This window comes from Taeniopygia guttata, chromosome 7 (genome assembly GCF_048771995.1).
Source record: "Taeniopygia guttata chromosome 7, bTaeGut7.mat, whole genome shotgun sequence".
Taxonomy (NCBI): domain Eukaryota; kingdom Metazoa; phylum Chordata; class Aves; order Passeriformes; family Estrildidae; genus Taeniopygia; species Taeniopygia guttata.
Genome location: NC_133032.1, coordinates 19,150,251 through 19,170,188, shown reverse-complemented (window position 1 = coordinate 19,170,188; position 19,938 = coordinate 19,150,251). Strand labels below are relative to the sequence as shown.

The 19,938-nt window shown below is 39.2% G+C and overlaps 1 protein-coding gene across 7 annotated transcripts in view; it reads left to right on the top strand.

The window, feature by feature from the left end:
- Window positions 1-392: 392 nt before the first annotated feature.
- The window catches only part of ZNF385B (zinc finger protein 385B), a 155,909-nt gene continuing 136,363 nt past the window's right edge, over window positions 393-19,938 (top strand). Inside the window, exon 1 of one of the 7 annotated variants that reach the window (XM_002199595.6) lies at window positions 393-807. Coding sequence is in view for 2 of the 7 variants with exons in the window: in XM_072932315.1 (XP_072788416.1) it covers window positions 19,148-19,274 (127 nt within the window). In the remaining 5 variants the exon portion in view is untranslated. The other 6 variants (XM_030277575.4, XM_030277574.4, XM_041717665.2 and 3 more) reach the window with 6 other exon arrangements.

Genomic DNA, 19,938 nt, shown 5'->3' with positions numbered 1-19,938 from the left:
GCAGAAGAATAACAAATTAAATACTGTAGAATTTCCTCTGTTTGCATCACATTCTCCATGAGCAGTGTTTGAACTATAAAAGCTAACTCAAATTATAAAAATGCTGTAAATTTTCTTATACTAAAGTTTGCATTGATTTTGATGTTTCGACCATTGTCATTATTATTTTTCTCTTAAGTACTTACAAAACCTGATGTTTCCTAGTGTAATGTTTATATTTAGGACACACTTTTACATTTAACAGAACAGAGCTGAGGAGTAGCGGCTATTGATTTAAAGCCCTCACAGGTCTGTGTGAATCTCGGGAGCGAAGAGCATCCCGTGATACCAGAAGCTGGAGGGGTGAGGAGAGCGGGAGCTGTTGCTGGGCGTTCGGGGGTTGTTTCTCACGGCTGTGGCCGCCGGTTCGAGGCCGTGCTGCCCGGGGCACGCTGAGGGCTGAGCCCGCCGCTCCAGCGCCGCTCCCTCAGCGCGGCTCCGCTCCCGCCGGGCCCGGCCGCGCCACAGGTGCGGGCCCGCCCCGCCCCCGGCGCCTGCGCGCAGGCTCCGCCCGCGTGCCGACCCCGGCCCGGCCCCGGCCCCGCCGCACCTGAGCCCGCGGGCGGGACCGGGCACGGACAGACACACACACACACACAGACAGACGGACTACAGACCGACCTGCAGAAGAACGGGCGCGTCGGGCGAGCCGCGGGGCTCCGGCGGAGTTGCGCCGCGCTCGCTGCGGTCCGGCAGGAGCGGGGCTGCAGCGCCCGCCGGAGCCGCGCTGCCTCTGTCCCTCCCTCCCTCCCCGCGGCGGCTGCTGAGGTGAGCGCGGGCGGCGCGGGGCACCGGCGGGGACCTGGCTCCGTGTCACGGCGATGCGCGGCCGCAGCCCCGGAGCAGCCCGCCCGCTCCGCGGCCGCCGCCGGGCAAAGTTTGGCGGCCGGAGCCGCAGGTAGCGGGGCTCCCGGCGTGTGCTCCTGCCCGGGCGGCGAGCGCGCTGCCGGGCGCTTACCGGCGGCTCCGCAGCATCGCTTGTTTGCGGAAAGGATAAAGCGCGTCTCTAAATAGGTCAGGGGCTTCGGCAGCGCCGGGATTTGCGTAACGATTTTTGTTACGAGGGAAAGGTGCGGGGCTCCTGCTCCCGGGCTCCGAGGCTGGACCGAGCGCTGCTTTCCTGGCACACGGAGCGACTCTTTAAAAAGGAGTAGTTGCGTGAGCACAGCTCGGCTTTCTTGTTTTCTATATCCCGACGACTTCGGGAAAGTTAAATTTCTTCAGCAAAGGAGGAATTAACCCGCATGAAGGAGTCATCCTTGATGAGCTAATTACGCGTGGTGAGTGCAAGTGCTTTGCATCGCAAGCCCGTGGACGATGATGGTATGCTTAAAATTTTAAAGTTTATGTCCTGGTGACAATATTTCCAAATATGCAGAGGAGAGTTAGGTGCAAGATTGTATTTTCTGCAGCTATAGCAAGAAATGCCCTTGTTTCAGAGGAATTGTCAGAATATTCATGCCTGTGTGAAGCCTTAGGTTTGTTTTCTCTTGTTTTTGACTCCTTTCCAAACTTGGGAACTCTTTTCATGGGTTTCAGAGGTTGTGCGTTTGGCATTAGATCTGTACTGTTAAACTTGAGTGGGAAATCTATAAATGGAAAAGTTAGAGAAGTGTAGCACAGGGAGCCCTCAGAAGTTTCGATAAATCTTCAAAAGACAATTGAACTGCAGCTAACTACCAGTTATGGGAGGAGGGAGATGATAGTTTTATTTCTGTACTCTCTGCTGTTGCTTTAGTGCTGCCTTGTACAAAGTATAAAAATGAGCTGCAAAAGAAGTACTCTTGCTGTCAAGAACCTGTTATGTTTTCTTATCTGAACGGAATGTAACATGAAACAGTAGTGCAAAACCCTGAAGTCACTGGGGATGCAGCTGTGTGATTGCTGCAGGTGTGGCTCAAGCACTGCTGCTGCAGGTCCAGAAGGAGAGGCAATGGCAGGATACGGGTGGGATGCTCAGGCTCCTGGATTCAGGGAGAACGTGCTCTTTGAAGCTTCTGCCTCTCGTGGCAGCATTGTGCTCTCCAGTGGATGCAGCCACCCTCTGCCCGGTTACTGCAGTTCTGAAAACAAGGAAAAGCTGTCTCTTTGTGTAATCCAGAGCTGACACTAGACTGCTGTGAATGGGCTATGCTGCTTCTCCTTTTCCAAAGAAGTAATCCTGCTGCTCCCTTCAGGAGTAGCTAGAGTCTTCTACTCCTTTCACCAGGTTAGTAGACTGCTTAAGGGGAGGGACAGTGATTTTCTTATGCTTTGTTTCTAGGGCAGTCCTCTATAGTTGCAAACTTTTTTGCTGGTGTTTGGTCTTGCCAAATTGATTTTTTGTACCTCAGACCTTTTCCAGTGGATGGGTATTGATATGCTTGTGTGAAATCTGAAGGCAGAAGATAAACCAGTAGGTAGTTATGACACTGGTCACATTAATAACTTCTTTTTTTTTTTTAATTGTTTGGCTTAACAACCCACAAGGTAGTAAGAAATTAGAAAGGAAACTATCCTCTTTACAGGGCGTTTTCACTCAGTTATGAAGGTCTTACATTTTTTTTTCCCCCAGTGAATTATATAGCAGATGCTTGGTTAAATCTAAAAATATTAACAAAACCCAGCAGGTGTCAAGATACTGTGCTGACTTGCCTCTTCCTGTACTAATGGGAGCTGTCCATCCCTCCTGTGCTCCCTCTGCACTGCACACTCTCTCACAAGGGATCAATATACTCACACCAGCAGCTATTTCTCTTAACTGACTGTTCTTCACTGTCTGCATTTTTTTAAAATCTTTTGGATTTCCTCAGATATCTTCCTCCTCAAGTACAGTTGCTCAGGGATAAGTATGAATAAAAGCAGCAAAAGGGGCCTTGTGAAGATAACCTTTTGGGGGAGTGTAGGCTTGTTAGTTAATTAGCTCTATGAAGTCCTAAGATTTTAAAGAGCAATGAGGATTACTGCATAAAACATAACAGATGTTTTACAGCTCTTGCAGTTTTTTCTCTTCAGGTTATCGCAAGGGATTGTGGTTTGAGAATATTTGCTCTCTAAGTTTGAGAATTTATGAAATGGGGCATTCCTGTTAGTGTCAAAAGGAGCATATGGCACAGTTGTGGTAGTCTCAAATCTAAAGCATTCATCGGGCTGTGTTGGGATGTAGCAGAGTACAAACTGGAGTGCAAGGTGCTCTCTGGTGTACTGAAATACCCTGCAAAGCTCAGGTCATCTGTAGTTAATGGGAAGAAAAGATGACTTTGCAGTCTGAATAGCTTGCTTTCTGAAATTCTGCTCTTACTTTGTAATATGTCTTAAGCCCTTTGGAATTCCTTGAATGACAACTTGCAGCAGATAAATATTTTGGTTCTGTAACTTTTGCATTGCATTCAGAAAATTGTAGTACTTAATATATGTCACCCATCAAGATACAATTTGGAATATTGTATCTTGTGTTGTATCTTATCTTGCTTCAATTACCTCTGATACAGTGAAGGTAGAGGCAGATGTTAAATGCCATAATACCCCAGTTAACAAAGGAGGAATTTCCCCAGATCCATAGAATGCACTTGAATATTTTATCCTCAGGCTGATGAATGTACAGAGTTGAAAGAATTACAGGAACTTCACTCTCCTGTGTGACTGTAACATCCCTCTGGCTGCACAGGTTACTAGATTTTCACCACATACACTGCTTGCCTAACTACAGATGCAGCTCAAATGTTGATTGAAAGGCTATTTTCTATTGTTATTTTGCCTACATGTGAAAAAGGTACAGGTTCTCTTCAAAGGTGAAATTTTTCTTTTTACTGCAGTTTCACAGAATATGCATGATCTTAAAATAGGAAGTTTATGGTTTTCATTATTTAACAAAGGCCAATGTTTTAAAAACAAAACATCTAAAACTTATTGAAAACTTGTGTCCTAAGGATTTTAAAAAATGTTTTTTCACAACATTAACAAATTTTCTGGTTTTATGTAATTTACAAAGCAAGCAGGGTAATTATGGCAAAAATTGTCTCTGCGCTGTGCAGTCATTTGATGTCATTCTATATTGTTGGAGAAAGTACTGCCAAAGAGTACCTAGTATTCTAACACAGTTGCATTCAGTGAGGACACTGAATATTATTAAGTAAGCATTACTTAATTTATGTTATATGTAGTATGTTGGTAAAAATAACAAAATACTTGGTAATTTCTTCTGGTATAAGGTATCTTTTAGTGCTAGGATGTGAGGTCTTACTTGGTTTGCCACAAATAAAACCTTTTCTTCTGATGCTCTGCAATGCATCACGTTCCATGAAATTATGCTAATGTTTCCCAGAGTGATTAATCATGCCCATTAACTTTACACATTTTTTATTTTTCCTAAGTGATCGCTGTCCTCAGATCATGTGCAATAATTCTTTTCAATTTCTCAAATGTGCAGCTTAGAGCTTTAACACATTGTACATTTTACATGCAACTGTGATTCTTCTTATATATTAGCTAAAGCCGGCATTGCTTTCTATAAACATATTAATTGGCATGTTAAAAATTCATTAGACAACCTGAGCTTCCGAGGCTTGTAAAAATAGAAGCCTTGTAAACCAATCTTACTATATCAGTGCAGCCCCAGTCTGTTGCTTATCAATATTGGTACCTTAACAATTTGCTGCTGCTGAACTACCAGACAGCTCTTGTAATGACAGGTGATGCCAATACACAGTGAGGCATGTTACAACTGTGCTATTTACATTATTAATGATTGTTTGAATATGAGCAAGTTAACCTGTAAGGAAAACACTGTTACTGCTTCTCTCCTCAAAAATTATTGAATAAAACTTTGTTTATTGCAGCAACTTTTTTTGGTTATTAAACATTTATAATAAGGAATTTAAGAGGGAGCAGTATCTAGACATGAGTACAAGCAGTAACTTTAGACAGTTGAAGTCCTTTTTACATCACTTTATATATCTACATGTTTTTCACCTTCATAGCCTTATGTAACAAAAACATAAATGTTTCACAAGTTTTAAAATGTTGCAAGATTGCATTGAACACAGAAATGGCATTAAATAGGTTTCAGTTTACAAACAAATGAAATGCACTTTCTTTGTGACAGAATGCAGGTCCTTGGTTCACAGTTTTCTACACCTGGTAACTTTCTGTGGGATGGGATGATGTGTTGTGGTATTTGTGAGATGCTGTGAGTTTTTCATTACTTTCTGCTTCTCCTGGCAAACTGTTTGGTGCAGACATGCCAGTGCTGAAAGTATGGGCACACCTGCAGCTCAGTCAGTCATTTTGCATGTGAGGTAGGTTAATCTTGTCTCCTAGAGCACACTGATTGACACTGAGAGATGTCTCACAGACTCCTGCAAGCAAGGCTCGAAGCCAGTCTGCTCTGTTACAGGATCCGCTACTCGCACCTGTGTGGCAGGGAAAGTGATCCTTAAGACTAAGGTAAGGCTTGTGTGTAAAGGAAGACTGTGTAACTACTTACTGCAGGCACTGAGGAACAGCGACTGAAATGGCAGCATTCAGGTCAGGAGAGCAAAGTGAAATTAACTTGCAGTGAAACTTGAATCATATTATGACTTCAAAAAGAAAGTTTTCTTCATTTTGTTGTTTATTTTTCTGAGACATTGTATATTTATGGTTTATGAGGCTGTTGTAACATCATGGCAGTCAGCCTGCTGCCATTCTACAACCACTGTGGTCTCATACTGAGTAGTTCCTAATTGAGTTATTTACTGGGGACTGGTGTAGTGCTCTTTTCTAGCAGAGGCTGTGCTCCAATGAATCTTTAACACTTCTCAGCATTACTGAACTTGTAAGATCTAATGAGTTTATAACACAACTGATTATGATGGTTGCTCTTTCTATATGTACTTGTGCAGGTAAAGCACAGAAAGCTAGACATATGGGAGCAGGGTTTGTTTAACAACACATGCGGTTGTATTTTAATTTGACACTTCTCAGTGCATCCCATTTAGATATAGTAGACTACCAGGTGTCATTAGTCCTAATATAATTTGATACAATTTCAAAGATTAATTAGGTTAAGAGTCAGTGGTGTGGCAGGCAACATTAGTATCGTCTGCTTCAAAATGAAAACGAGGGAAAAAGTATAATGTGATTTTAATGTCAGCTAGTTTACATTTTACAGTGTCCAATTGTATCTGTCATAATTTTGATTAAAAAGAAGCTTGTTTTCCTAAGCCAGGAAAAAAAGTTTGAGCATTAAGACTCTTTTTTAAGGTGTATTCCAGAGAAAATTAATTTGGGTAAGATACTAAGTAAACACCTTCAAAGTTCTTACTCTGCCCTGAGCAGCAAGACTTTCAAAGCTGATGCAGGAACCTCCTAATGGGATTTTATAATGAAAATCCTAATAAAAGCTAGCAGAGGAGTATCTAGTCTCTTTCTTTGCATGACTGCATGTGACCAAAAAAAGTAATTGCATAATCTTTCTTCCTTTGGCCACCTGCTAATAACTGGATGCTGAATCTTTGACTTGAAATTGCAAATGCCTGTGTGTCTAGGTGCATTTCATCTTTTTGTTCAAATGAGATTATTTAATATGTTACAATTAAGAAAACCCCTTAGGAATCTGCATCAAAAATTATGGACAAGATTCAGCCTTAGTCTGTTTCTGCAGTCTGTCTGCAATGCAGGTGCAGTGTATGCCAGACATATGCTTGTTTGGTAGATTGTGGGGTCTCTGCATAGTCAGTACCATGTTTGATGCTTATCTTGGTCATTTGTTAATCAGAGAATAAGAATACCAATATTTTTAAACCTCAAGCAAAGAGTTGAAGACTTGCAAAGTTAAGGATGTGAAAACCAGGAGATGCAATACAACCTTAGTGGGTCTGTTAGTAGGCATAATCAAGAGTAACTTTTGGTTTTTTTTCACCACACTTTGTGCATAACATGGGTAATATGTGCTTCAACAATAGTAAAAGAAATTTGAGAAATCTTTGCAACACTTCCATTATAGAAATAAAAGAGCATTTTCCTGACATTAAGGGAAACTTCAGCACAGAGAGGGGTCTTCAGCTATGTTAATGCCTGGGCTGAGTCCTGGGGTCTGGTGCATCAGCCCTCAGAACAATGTAGGGTGTGCTCACAGCAGAACTGTCATCTTGAGCAGCAACTCTATCAGCTCCAGCCTGCAGTTCTCCACTCAAGCTCCCAGGAAAGTTGTGTGCTAGTAGTGAGTGATTTAAGCAACTTGCCAAGCATTTCTAGCAGCTCTGTGGTGAAGCCCAGGCTGCGGATAGATTCTGCACTGCAGCATGTAAGTGCCTCAACAGTGAGTGAATCTTTTTCTCTTGCAGTCTCCAGCTTTTTTTACAGTTTCTGCAGCAAATTAGATTTTGGTTTTTTTTTTTTTTTTAAATGAGGTAGCTGTTCTCATTACTTTGATTGTCTTGACTGATCTTCAGTCTGTGAGGGGTGGGAAAATATGATCTTGAAATTTAAGGAGCCTATTAGTTGGGTTTCTTTAAAAAAAAAAGCTATTCTGCCCTAAGGAATCATGGTAAGTCTCGAATTTTTTCATCAGTCAATGATTTTCAAATTGTCAAAACTAGAGCCCGGCTTCTGGACCTGCTGAAATGATTGAAGAAATAAATGTTTTGTTATGTGGAGTAGCAGTAGAGGCTTAACATGCTTTGTGTTTCACTGGTACTTGCTCAGGTATTGTCAGATTCCACTCTGGAGAATTTCACATTCTTCAGACAGTTGACATCACCTGGTGGTGGCATGTTGTTGGAGTGTAAAAGATCTGGAGAAACTGTGCTATTGAAAGAACCCCGTGGACCTCTCTTATGTGTTATTTAGTTCTCAGAAGCTTTTCACCTTTTTTTCTTTTTTTTAACTATAAATTAGAATATTGATCAAATTTCTGTATCACAGTTTTTCAAGAAAGGATCTGACTTTTTTCTCTTTTAAAGTTGAATATCTAGACCTTGAGCAAGGATGGGAGAATTTCCTTCATGTTCAGAGGGGAAGATTTACACTAACCCGATTTGGCGAATGTTTAAAAATAAAGGAAGTGCGTTAAACCCCAGAAAACACAAGGCAGAGGGGCTGCAGGGAGGCTGTGGCTGCCAGGGGCATGTGGGGTTTGTAATCTCCACGTGCAGCACCACGGCTGCTTCCTGCCTCACACAGGGATCAGAGGGCTCTTCTGCCATGTGCTTCTGATGACTATGGGAATTGTCACGGGCAGTGAGGAGCCAACATCATGTTCCATGCTGAGCATGGGGGCTTGGCAGGTTTGCTTTTGTATGCTTCTGCCATATAAATGCCTTTGTAATATCAACATGATGGAGCGGCTTATGTTTTTACAGAGCTGGAGATCACATTTTGTGTGACACAATCAAAGTTTTGAATGTTTCTGATTATGTATCTTTTTACTATACATATATGTTCTTGAATTGATTTCCTGTCGTTTATTGTTGCTACTATTGTATGACTTCTTCCATCTGTGAGAACGACTTGTTGAAAAAATCTGATTTATTTTTAAATTTCTTATGAGGTTGAAGTAGCTGACTCTGGGCCGCAGAAGTACTTTATGTTGTTTAAAAGGATCATTTCAGCTTGAATTTCCAAATGGACTAGTTTATAAAACCCAGCCCTGCTGCTTTTTAAAATTTGTCAGAATCTCTCTAAAATGCTTGTTACTAGGATTTGTATTTAATATTTTTCCATAAAGCCATAGGCAGAACTTAATTCACTTATCAAAGTGCTGCCAAATGCTTTTCAGAATTAGTAGTGAATATTAAAAACTTACTTGAGATTGCTTTGGATCTTCCAGGTTTCAGGAGTATGAGCTGTGGTTTTTGTGGGCTGACTGCAAGCAGCCCTGCCTGGTCCCTGTCACTTCTGAGCATCCTCTATTCTTGCCTCTTTGCTGTCCCCTCAGGCAGCTGGAATGCCTTAGTCTTTGGGCTTTCCTTCAGTAGCTATATTTCTTGGCTCTTCTAATTTCTTGACTCCTGTGTTGCTTTGTTGAATTTAGTATTTGTCCTAACTATGTATTTGACCCATGCCCCTCTTCCTGACTGCAGCTTAATGCAGCAGATTTCAAGAGTGGCCAACAACTTGAAGAGTTTTTTGGAATATCCCAGTAAAATATGAATCACCTTATGGATGGTGTCCCATTTTTAATGAAAATTCTTTTGCGCCCTTTTTCCAGTCAGTGAAGCCTGAAATAAAAGTTTAACTTAATAAATTCACACACCCTTTTTAAATTTTATATTTAATAGAAAAAAAGAAAAATTCTCTTTAAAAATAAAGCTCACTTGTCAAATTTGGGTATAATTTAGAGTGCAAAGCCATTTGTTCTTCCTTTTCTAAAGGTATTTAGGGGGAAACCACAGTTGGGAAAATGGAGTGTAAGACTACTATATAAGCACTTGGCTATTCCTTGCAGTTACACATTGAGACTGATGAATATGTATATTTAAAAAATAAATTTATATTGGCAATGATTACTCTGAGGTACATTCTCTCGCATTTGATGAACTGCTTTAGTAGCTACAATTATTAGATTTCTGAAAAGAAGGCGAAGAAGGAATAGGAGTTGAACATATATATGCATATATCTGTTCAATTAAAATTTTTTTAGAGGAAAAAGCTCTTGGAATTACAGGACCATCCTTGTGCTCTGTTTGCATATGGCCTCGGTGTAACAAGTTTCTCACCTATGAATGGGTGCTCTAGGTGTCAGGGTAATATTATGCATACTTAAGAGCCCTCTTGGGTTGTGAGGTGTATATATTTCACTTAACATCTCTGCATCAGATTTACCTCTATCCCTTCAAAGAAGAGCTTTTCTGACATAATTGCATTGACTTAGAAATCTGTTATCAGGAAATGGATTTTTATTTTTTTTCCCAAATAAATATTTCCTTATTGGTAAAGGAATTCTGTAAATAGCCTGAAATGTTTGCACTGAAGTTTAAGGGCTAGATTTAGATACGTTTGTATCTGGTGTATGTGAATTTCTGTATTCAGAAGCATAGAAGTTGATACTGATTAGAAAAGGATTTAAGTTTAAAGACTGTATACAAGACTGCACTGCAATATAAGGCAGAATGATCTGTTATTAAAAAGGAAAAAAAGGTGAGTCAGGGTTTCATGGGGCTTCCCTGCAAGGAAATTAAATATTGATGTTTTTCAGGTAGCAGTGCTCAGCTCTTAGAGAAAATACCTATCTGCTGGAAACATCTTTTAATATTTTAGAATATATTATACAAAGTATGGCTAATTTTGGAGTTGTCTGATATGCAACAATGCAGAATTTTATGCTTAGGTGACTCTTTAATTAGCTCTCATTCTGTCTCACATGATTTATAGTATCATGATTCCAATGTAAAAAGGATATATGACTTAATGACGCAGAAAGCTGCAATGGCTTCACACCTCTAGCTGTTTAATGGTTTCCTGGAGGTAGGGGAATGGTTGTGCTGCAGAAGAAGCTGTAAGCATCTCCTCATTTATTATGGCAAGGACGGAACAGTCCACGTTGCTGTGACTTACAGTTGTTTGCCTCTTTGTCACAAACACAATTCATTAGAGTGAAGAGGGAATGTGACTATTCCATAAAGCATAAAAACAGCAGGTAAAGTAAGAAATGTAATCTTTCTTGCTCAAACTGAGTTTAGTGCAGTTCTTTGACATATGTGGAATCTAAATTTTTCTTGAGCCTAGAGAAATAGAATTTCAGTGTGATATAATTTCAATAATGGGCTGTAAAACCCTTAGTGGCCAGCTGTTTTTCTTAGCTAAGGAATTTGGCGAGGTGTTTTCCAAATTGCTACTCTGAACAATACAAATAAGTTTTTACAAGAAAGAGGCGATTTTTGCTGTATTACTCTTACACCGTAAGTTTCTCTAATTGTGCTTCTGTTAGTTTCACACGTTTGTCTTTACAGCATCTTTGATATAGGGGCTCTGATTTTCCTAATACCAATACTGTAAATTCAAATCTGTTAATTCTGGATTCTTAATAGTTTAAGTGGTCTAAGCATGGCTTCTGCAATGAAAGGGGAAAAGAAACAGGGATATCAGAGAAATTAACTGCCTTCAGCCTTCTTTGGACCTCCAGAAACAATTTGGTTTCTATTTGGGGCAGCAGCTTTCAGTAATTACTGTTGGGAAGCCTCTGAAATCAGAATGAAGCCTTTTTATTTTATTTTATTTTTTAACTGTGCAGCTGTATGGTGTTAAAGAATTCCCACCTTCTGCCAAGAGTACGGTAACATTACAGGTACGTTTCTGGTACCTGTGTCTGATGCAAACACACATTTATTTCTGAATCTGATGTGATCTCTATCCATTTCCTGCTTACTTCAGAAAGTGACCATTCCTTATTTAGCTTGTGGTCCTATAGAGATAGGACCCAACAAAGCTAGAACTATAGATAGCTGTGGACCCACAAAAACTAGAACCTTTCCTGGCTTGCATCTGAGGGCTGAGGTTTGCTCTTAGAGTTTTGTAGGTACATCTCCCTTTCCTCATTCTCTTCCTCTTTCTTTTTTCTTATTTTTTTTTTTCTCTTGTGAAGTTTGGACTTGCTGCTATTAATCTGCTAGAATCTGCTACTACCTTTTCAGTTTATAAATGAACTACTGAGTTTGTAAGTGAAGACTATTACCTCCTCCCATGATAGGAGATGTGGTTTCTGACATAAATTCTGGGGTTCTCACAGAGAAATTTTTTGCTGTTGCCAGGTGTTTTTTGATTAAATAAAGATTTGTAGAATGTACAAATTTAGTACTTCCTTCAAAAGCCTGGCTACTTTCTCACATTCATAAAATTTCTTTCAGTGTTTCTGGACTTCACAGTCTCTTCTGGAACCAGCAGTCTTTGGGACAGCTGTTCCAGGAATTTTTAGGTATCTGGGGAAAACATAACAACACTCCCCCTTTTTCCAGTCTCCTCTAAGCACTTGCAATGGCTATAATTGTGGAAGTGGGCTGTGCAAGTTATTGTTGAATTTGGCTTTTGGACTCTCATATGGTCCCTTTAAATGTCAGTAAAAGAGAAAGTGTGCTTTGCTGTTTTACAATTGCAGTTTGTGCTTACTTCAACTTTGCAGTTAAACACAAATACAGTATTCAAAGAATTATGCAACTTTATGAGGTTCTGGTAGAGTTTGAGAAATTAGTGAAAAACAAAGATTACTGCCCTTGGAAAGCTAGATCAGTCCTCTGTATTTGGTAGTTTGTTAGGTTATAATTTCGGAAGTGAATTATAGATGCTCTCCCAGCACTTTTGAAATTGTCGCAACTTCTGGGAAATCTCAAACACGCCGTGGTTTCTGCTGGACCTTTCAAGGAGGCTGGTTTGTAATGTGTAATGGGGATCTTGCTCAAAGTACAAGGAACATTACAAGGGCCATTTTCAGAGTAGAGTAAGGAGTATACATGGCATACACAGAATAATCCTGGAGGCTTTTTAAAGGTTTTTGTGTCAGCGTGTGACTCTGTTTTAAACCAGAATTTTGGCAGTGGTGGTGGTTCCTGATTCTCTGTGTGTGTGTGAGCTCACTCATCACTGCAAGGTAGGCTGAGGTCACCTACTGAGAGCGGCACTGCCTGTGAATGAGGGCACCATAAGAAAGTGAAATTTTGCTTAGTTAATGACCTAAATTAGAAAGAGTTTTACTTAAAATGAAATACAAGCACCTGTGTTGAGGTATTTTAAGTAAACACATTTCTATTTGTGTATGTTAATGGCTACAGATGCTATTAAGATGATCTAACATTTTTTCTTTGGCAATGTTTTATCCAATTCTGAGTTGTCCTGGCTTAACTTTGAATATGATCAGTTCTATTTTACACAGTGGTATGTTTTGTAGGGAGTTGGCATTTTTGTCAGTAAGAAATATATATGTTGGTAAATATGTGACAATAAAATGGTGACACCGATAATACCTTTATGTACAAAGCTGTGTTCATGCTTGTTGTCACTATGAGATTATTACTGAACTATTCAACTGTTTTTATTTCCAACTCTGGCATTTTTTGCAGTACAACTAGATTGATGTACTTGGCTCCAGTCATGCATCTATAGTGAGGGCTGCTCCTCTTCTAGGGGCATGGTTGCATGGTCACTGATACACCTGTGCAGAAGCATTTGTGAGATCAGAGCCTAAGCATATTACTGCTAAATGTAATTAGATGCTAGTCTCACCCTGCAGCACAACTGCTTCCAAGTGTCACTCAAGATTAACCGAAGAACAGGAATGATTAAGGACACTTTACCTACTGAATATTTGGAAAACCATTCTGAGGAGGCAGGCTTTAAATATTGATACCCAGGGACTGTGAGCCACTACTGAACATGTAATTCCCTACTGAAAAAATGAGATTTAAAATGTTCTTCTTTGCTGAGTCTTATTTTTAAAAATAATTATTTTTTGTGAAATAATTTGATCAAAAATTAGTATCTATATATTGGTATATTGATTGTTTTGCTGCTGATTTTGCTGAGTGGTGGTGTTTGCTAATAAATCTTTGTTCTTTGTATAAGAAATTTGAAATGAGTATCTAAAAGGTAGGGTCAGTATGATCAAATCAAGTGTTTCTCAAGTTGAATGAAATATTGTATTAAAATGGCAAATAATGGATGCCATACTGGCCCTGTTTACGCTTGCTATGTTTTAGGAACCTTGGGATTAGTGTTTATCTGTCCCATAAAGGACACAAATCATTTAGATTAGAAGTAATCTGATTGTATTGAAGTACAAATTATAGCACAAAGGCCATTCAAGTGGGTTAAGTGACCAGGGTTGGTAAACACCATATGACTGCTGATTGGTCGATGAAAGAGTATTAACTGAAAGATAATGATGGATTTTAATCCAAATCTCTAAAGCGCAACAGCTGTAGTTCCCAAATGAGTTCACTCACTGACAGAGTTTTAGGACACTGATTTATTTGTTCCTATTTTTCTTGCACCACAATTACTTTGAAAAATTACTTATTTTTCCTGTATAGAATATAGCTATTCCACACAGCTTTCTTAGATTAGATTTCTCTTCTACTTTCAGTGAGTTCATTATGATTCTTTTGCATTTTATGTTGGAGAAATTGCAGGTTTTTTATTTCAGTGTTCTGCAGTATGCTAGGGTGAATTGTTAGGGTGACTTGGTTTAGGAAATTCAGCTGAGGTCCTTTTTTTTAATGTCTTTTATGAACATAGTATGAAATCTCATTAAGTATTAAAAAAAAACGGCAAACTGGTATTCCATATGAACTTATTTTCAGAACACTTACTGATGTTAATGCCTAATGCTTATCACTGATAATGAATTACATGTATTTGTGTAATTTTATTTATTTCAGAGTGCCTATATACAACTTAAAAAATGGAACGTGCATAAAAATGACATTATAGTATCCTAAGAGTGAGAAATGGAAGCTGTATAGGACCACAATGGAACATTGTTTAGGATTTGAAATTAAAAATGTGGGTAGACTGTATTTATTAATGACTTCAGTGTTGGGACAGTACTACCTTTTTATGGGTTGTTGTTGACATAAGGACTTTGGTGGGAAAGTTTCATATTTTCTCAAGTCTTCCCCTCAAATTTGTGCTTGCCCTGAAATAAGAGTGTTCATTAAAGGAATCAGATGAATGTCTTCAAAAAGAAAGTAATTTAACTTTGTGGTTTTCCTGGTCCATCTGTCTATTTGCTATTACAAGGTCAAGAAGAGACCAGATGAAGTGGTACTTAATTATTGTTTACAGTCTAAATAGTCAAACATATGAAAAATTGTTAAAGTTCTTCAGAGTGATACTGTTTTGTCTTGTCTGTCTTTGTATCTAAAAAATGTGTGTGATAAAACCATTCCTCTGTTGTTATTCAGGATTTATTTAGATAATGTAGACATGCCAGGAGCAGGCATTATATCAGCCTGTGTACTGTCCCTACAGATTGTTTAGAGAGCAAGAATGGAGTCATTAGTACCTAAGTCATGTTTTGTCCTTTTGATGTGGACACATCTAATGCTATAAATAGTGTCAGTAGGTATGGAACTTTTCCTTTGGATTCACAGTATAATTCAAAATGCAACTAGGAAAACTGCCTGGTAAAGAGGCTAAGTCCTTTATATCCATTCCTTTGTAAGGATATTTTGGTATATCTCTGAACTCTACTTGCTTTCCTAGAGGAAATCTACTGCTATGGCATATGAGTGTTTCTGCTAACAGTTGAACTAGGCTTTCTCCATTCATTTGTTAGCTAAGAACTGATAAATGCTTAAAAATAATAATGTGGCATTTAATTGACCATTTGTCCTGATGATTGAATTGGCCATTTTGCATAAGCAGAATTAATTACAATAGCTGTGAACTCTCATTTAATTGCCATACCTAAGGAAGTATAATTAAATAAAAATTTCATTTGTATATTGTTTAGAATGAAATAGTGATTCCTAACCTTTCTGCTTTTCAGGGATAAGGGAGCATTAATGATGCAGTTGCAAAATTGATGAGTGTCCCTTGGAGTTCAGGAAACTGATTTAATTAACACTCTTGATGATTTCACACTGACATGGGTGCAGAGAAGAGTTCTGGCCAGGGAAAAGCAGATCCTGTTTTGCTATGGGGAGACTTCCTTAGTCTTGGAAAATAAAGGAATTATATTATCATAGGGTATTTTGGATTTGAAGGGACCTTAAAGGTCATCAAGTTCCTACCCCCTGCTGTGGACAGGGACACCTTCCCCCAGATCAAGATGCTCAGAGCCCCATCCAATCTGGCCTTGAACACTTGCAGGGACAGGGCATCCACAGATTCTCTTGGCAACTTGTGCCAGAGCCTCACCACTCTTATAGTGAAGCAGTTTAGATTATAACTAGTCTACTAATTATAATTACCTTCTTTCAGTTTAAAGTCATTACCCCATATCCTGTCACTACATGCCCTTGTAAAAACAGGGAGGTTGTGGGAACACAGGGGAAGACAAAACACTTGTCTTCTGATGGATTTATGGACTGAAACATTTTTTTCCCTATTATGAACAAATAGGGAAAAAGAAATTAAACCATCAGCCAGGGTTGACACAAAATCAGTGCCTGGACTGTATGACTGAATACATGCTTGATTGTTCAGGGTTTGTCCTGGAGGAAGTACATGAGGACTAGAATTTAGGTTTGGTTTTGTTTGAGCTTTGTTTTTTTAAGTCTTATGTTTCTTACAGTGATAAAGCATAGCAGCAGTCCAGACCTTGATCAAGTGCATGGCTGAGAGAAGATAAATGCTCCTGCCTAAACATTGTCAGTTCTGAACATTCAAAAATCACCCCAGATCTAGAAGAAAATTGAAATTGGTTTCTGTTTAATTCCCTTCTAGTTTTTGAGCCTTTAGGGTTCATGTTTTCAGTCAGCTCTGCCAGGATTAGAAGGATATTTAAAAAGCTAGAGTTCCTGGGGATTTTTATGACTGCATGACCCAGGCTTAAGAAAAATGCCTAAGACTGCAAGATATAATTCTGAGAGCTAGCTGCCCTGAATTTGTGAGTGGAGAGTCATAAGCAGAGGGGACATCAGATTGATAACTTGGATTTTACTAAGTGAACCTTTCCAAATGTTTCATATTTAAAACCTCATATTTGAATATGAGGTTTTGATGTCAACCCAGGAGGAATATTCAACCTGCTGTGTCTTTTAAGGCAGTAAGTGTGTTTAAAACTGTCTTTAACAGAAAGTGTGTTCAGTTATCAGCTATTCAGAAGAAGACAACTTTAGCACAGATCAACTCAGTAAACCAGTGTGAGAGAGAAAGATCTTTGTTAATTGGAGGATTTAATAAAATAATTTTTTATTAAAAGGATGTTTTTGTGTTACAAAATCAACTGTCTGCACATCAGAAAAAGAAGGGGTTTTAAAAAATATCTTTATTAATAAAATGTTGAGGAAATTTAAGGCTACCAAATGTCTCCAGGGAATGTGACAGCTCGGACAAGGGAGAGAGCTACTGAAATAAGGCATAAAAGTCAGCTTTACTGCAGTCTTAAAAAAGGCTTTGAAAAGTGAATGACTGGAGAGAAATTTCTCCTGAGAATAAAATGGGCTTCTGAAAGATAACTTGAGCTAAAAATGCTTAAGTAAAAGCTTCTCGTTGTGTACCTCAGCATTTTCTAGTGTAAAATATATATATTCTGCTCATGCTTTCATCTTCCTGGGGGTCATATTTATTCAGAGGAGATTAACGGACTATTTTCCATGTGATTGCCATCATCAGAAGTTTATACCTCTGTAAAATGATTTTTTTTTTACTTTTTAGGGGAACAGTATGCATGAATTTCTGTGAAGACTTCAAATAGATAGTTGTAAAATGACAAGTGGAATGATTTTTATATCCCTGAGCAGGTGCCAACCTTGTATTCTATGCAGGATGGCAGCACAAGGCTCACTGTGACTTGTATAGTTTGATGACAGATCTTTTTGTCTTAAATATCTGGTATTTAGTTTTAAATGCATTTATGATTACCTGGCCAAAGTGTTCTACAGAGAGCTGCACTAGGATCATTGATTAGTGAACTCTGCAGTAGAGGAAGCAGTCTGGGATGATTTAAAACAGCTGACAGTTCTACAAACACTCATTTGAAAAGGGGCAAGCAAACGTGCTTAAGGAGCTTGGAAAAGCTACCTTGTTGCCCCTCATTGCCTCTGGCTGAGTGTCCTGTAGGTTTCCAGGTGGTTTGGGTTTTTTCCTTAGATAGTTCCTGCTTTTTCTCAGGAGCTAAGCTGTCATTTGCAGATGATTGACATACTCTGTTGCTCTGCCCTTCATGGTCTGAATGCTGGAGGAGGTGATGCACTTGTGCTGGGCTGGAGGAACTCCTTGAGCATTTGCTCTGGGGCTCCTGGAGGATCTCTGCAGGTGCAGCCACAGGGGCTGTAGTGCTGGGGACAGTGTAGGGCCCCTGCAGAGACCTTTGCAACCCCTCTCCCTCATTACTGTGCAGTACAGACTTTGGTGATCTCTCTCCTTTGTGTCCTGTTCTTCTGATCTTAATGATTTAAAGGCAATTTGTCCATATCTTGAAATTTTGCTTCTTAAGGTTTCAGCTTAAACAATGCTTTTTTTCATCCAAGCAGACCATGATATAACCTTTATATTTGTGCAAGGGTTAATTGCCTGCCTGAGAGAGGTTTTCATGTACCTGGTGATTTAAAAAGATTGGACAAATGCTTCTGTGGATGTATTTTTCTATTTTCTCTGCTTGCATTAGATATTTATCAATGTACAAAAATAAATTCCATTAGATAATTTAAAAAGAATGCATACAATTATTTTATATATTTTCCTAATTTTTATATGTATTCCTAATAGTTGTTATTGGGGAAATGGCTGTATTTTCTATTAACCATGTATAAATTTATATGACACATGAAGTGAGTTTATGCTGGCTGTGAAGCAGGCGGAAGATATCATACTAGTTCTGCTTTTTAATTGTCTTTTCCTTCTTCTATGTATATATAATATGTTAGTGCATGAGCAGGAAGATAAGAAGACTCCACAGAGAGGACAGGAAAAAAATTGGAGCTGGGCAAGAACTGATGGAGGAACCAGCAATCAAATGATAACAGTATCATTTTGTAAATGATCACAAGAAAAGGAGGCAGAAAACATCCTGTTGGCAAGAAAGAAAAGTCCTAATTTTTTTTTTTCAGGCTAGGGAAAACTGTAAGTTCTGCAGAATTGTTTCTTGGTCTCAGGTTCCCTCTGAACTTGTGGGCCATATGTGCCTTTTGCTGCTGATCACAGTAAGAATCCTTAGCTGCTCCCAGGTCGGTAGGTGGAAGCAGCAGAACATTGTAACTTGTTCTTAATTTACTGTGTCTTCTACAGTGCAACTTCCTCTTATTTTATTGGGCAGTTAGAGAGCTATAACCTCCTGGTTTGTCTGATCTAAAATAAACTTAAAATAATCTAGTATGTCTTAACAAATATTATAAACTTGACAGCAGATGGCACATGCTTTTTATTTAGCCCTGCATATACTATCTTGGTGGGTGGTAACTGCCTTAGGACAAAATCAGCATCCCACCAGTCACCATCTGGGATGGCAGATGATATGTGGGACTGTCATGAATAAGCATTCTGATGTTTGTAAATGTCTGAGGGAAGACACTGCTTGTTAACGTGGCAGTTGGTATGCAGTCACCTCCATGAGAAGCACACTTTATGCAGTAATCAGCAAAAGACAAACTGTGTGCCTTGGGTTCATCTCTGCAATATGGGTGAGTGTAAGTTGAATATTCCATCATTTGTTCACTTTGATGGCAAACTTGAATGGTTCTTATCTTGCCAGACCTTTAGTCTTTGTCACTGCTTTTGTGCTAAAAATTTACTCTTTGGTAGTGTGTCAGCAGTAATATTTAGATGCCTCGTACTGCATTGTAACCGATGCTGATAATGAGCACAAATGCATGGTATAAAATGTGTCCTTGCTTTGACAGTGTACTCTGAGCTGATGGGGAAATGAAGGGGATGGTTTGGAGAAAAAAGTGTGAAATTTCTTGTAAAAACACCCCATAGTTTTAGACAGATGCAGGAATGGGCCCTCTGCTATGGGTGATAGGGAGATGGGGACAACTGAGCTGGATCAGAAGACAATTTTATTGAGAATATGAAGAGTTTATATAGGGTATATAGGATTCTATTTTTGGTAACAGTTTCTCATTGGTTATACCTTTTTCATGACATCAGCTACCTGGTAATCATTACAGCATTTCACAACATATCTCTTGGTCACTTCTACACCAGAGAGCAGTTATCTGTGTCTGTCTCTCCCATGGTTTCTGCTTGATTAGGCCTGAGATTTCAGGCTCCTTTATCAGTTGCACTGAACTCTGTCTCACTCTCCATGGTCTACTCCCATCTTACGTTGTCCCCGAGAAAGAT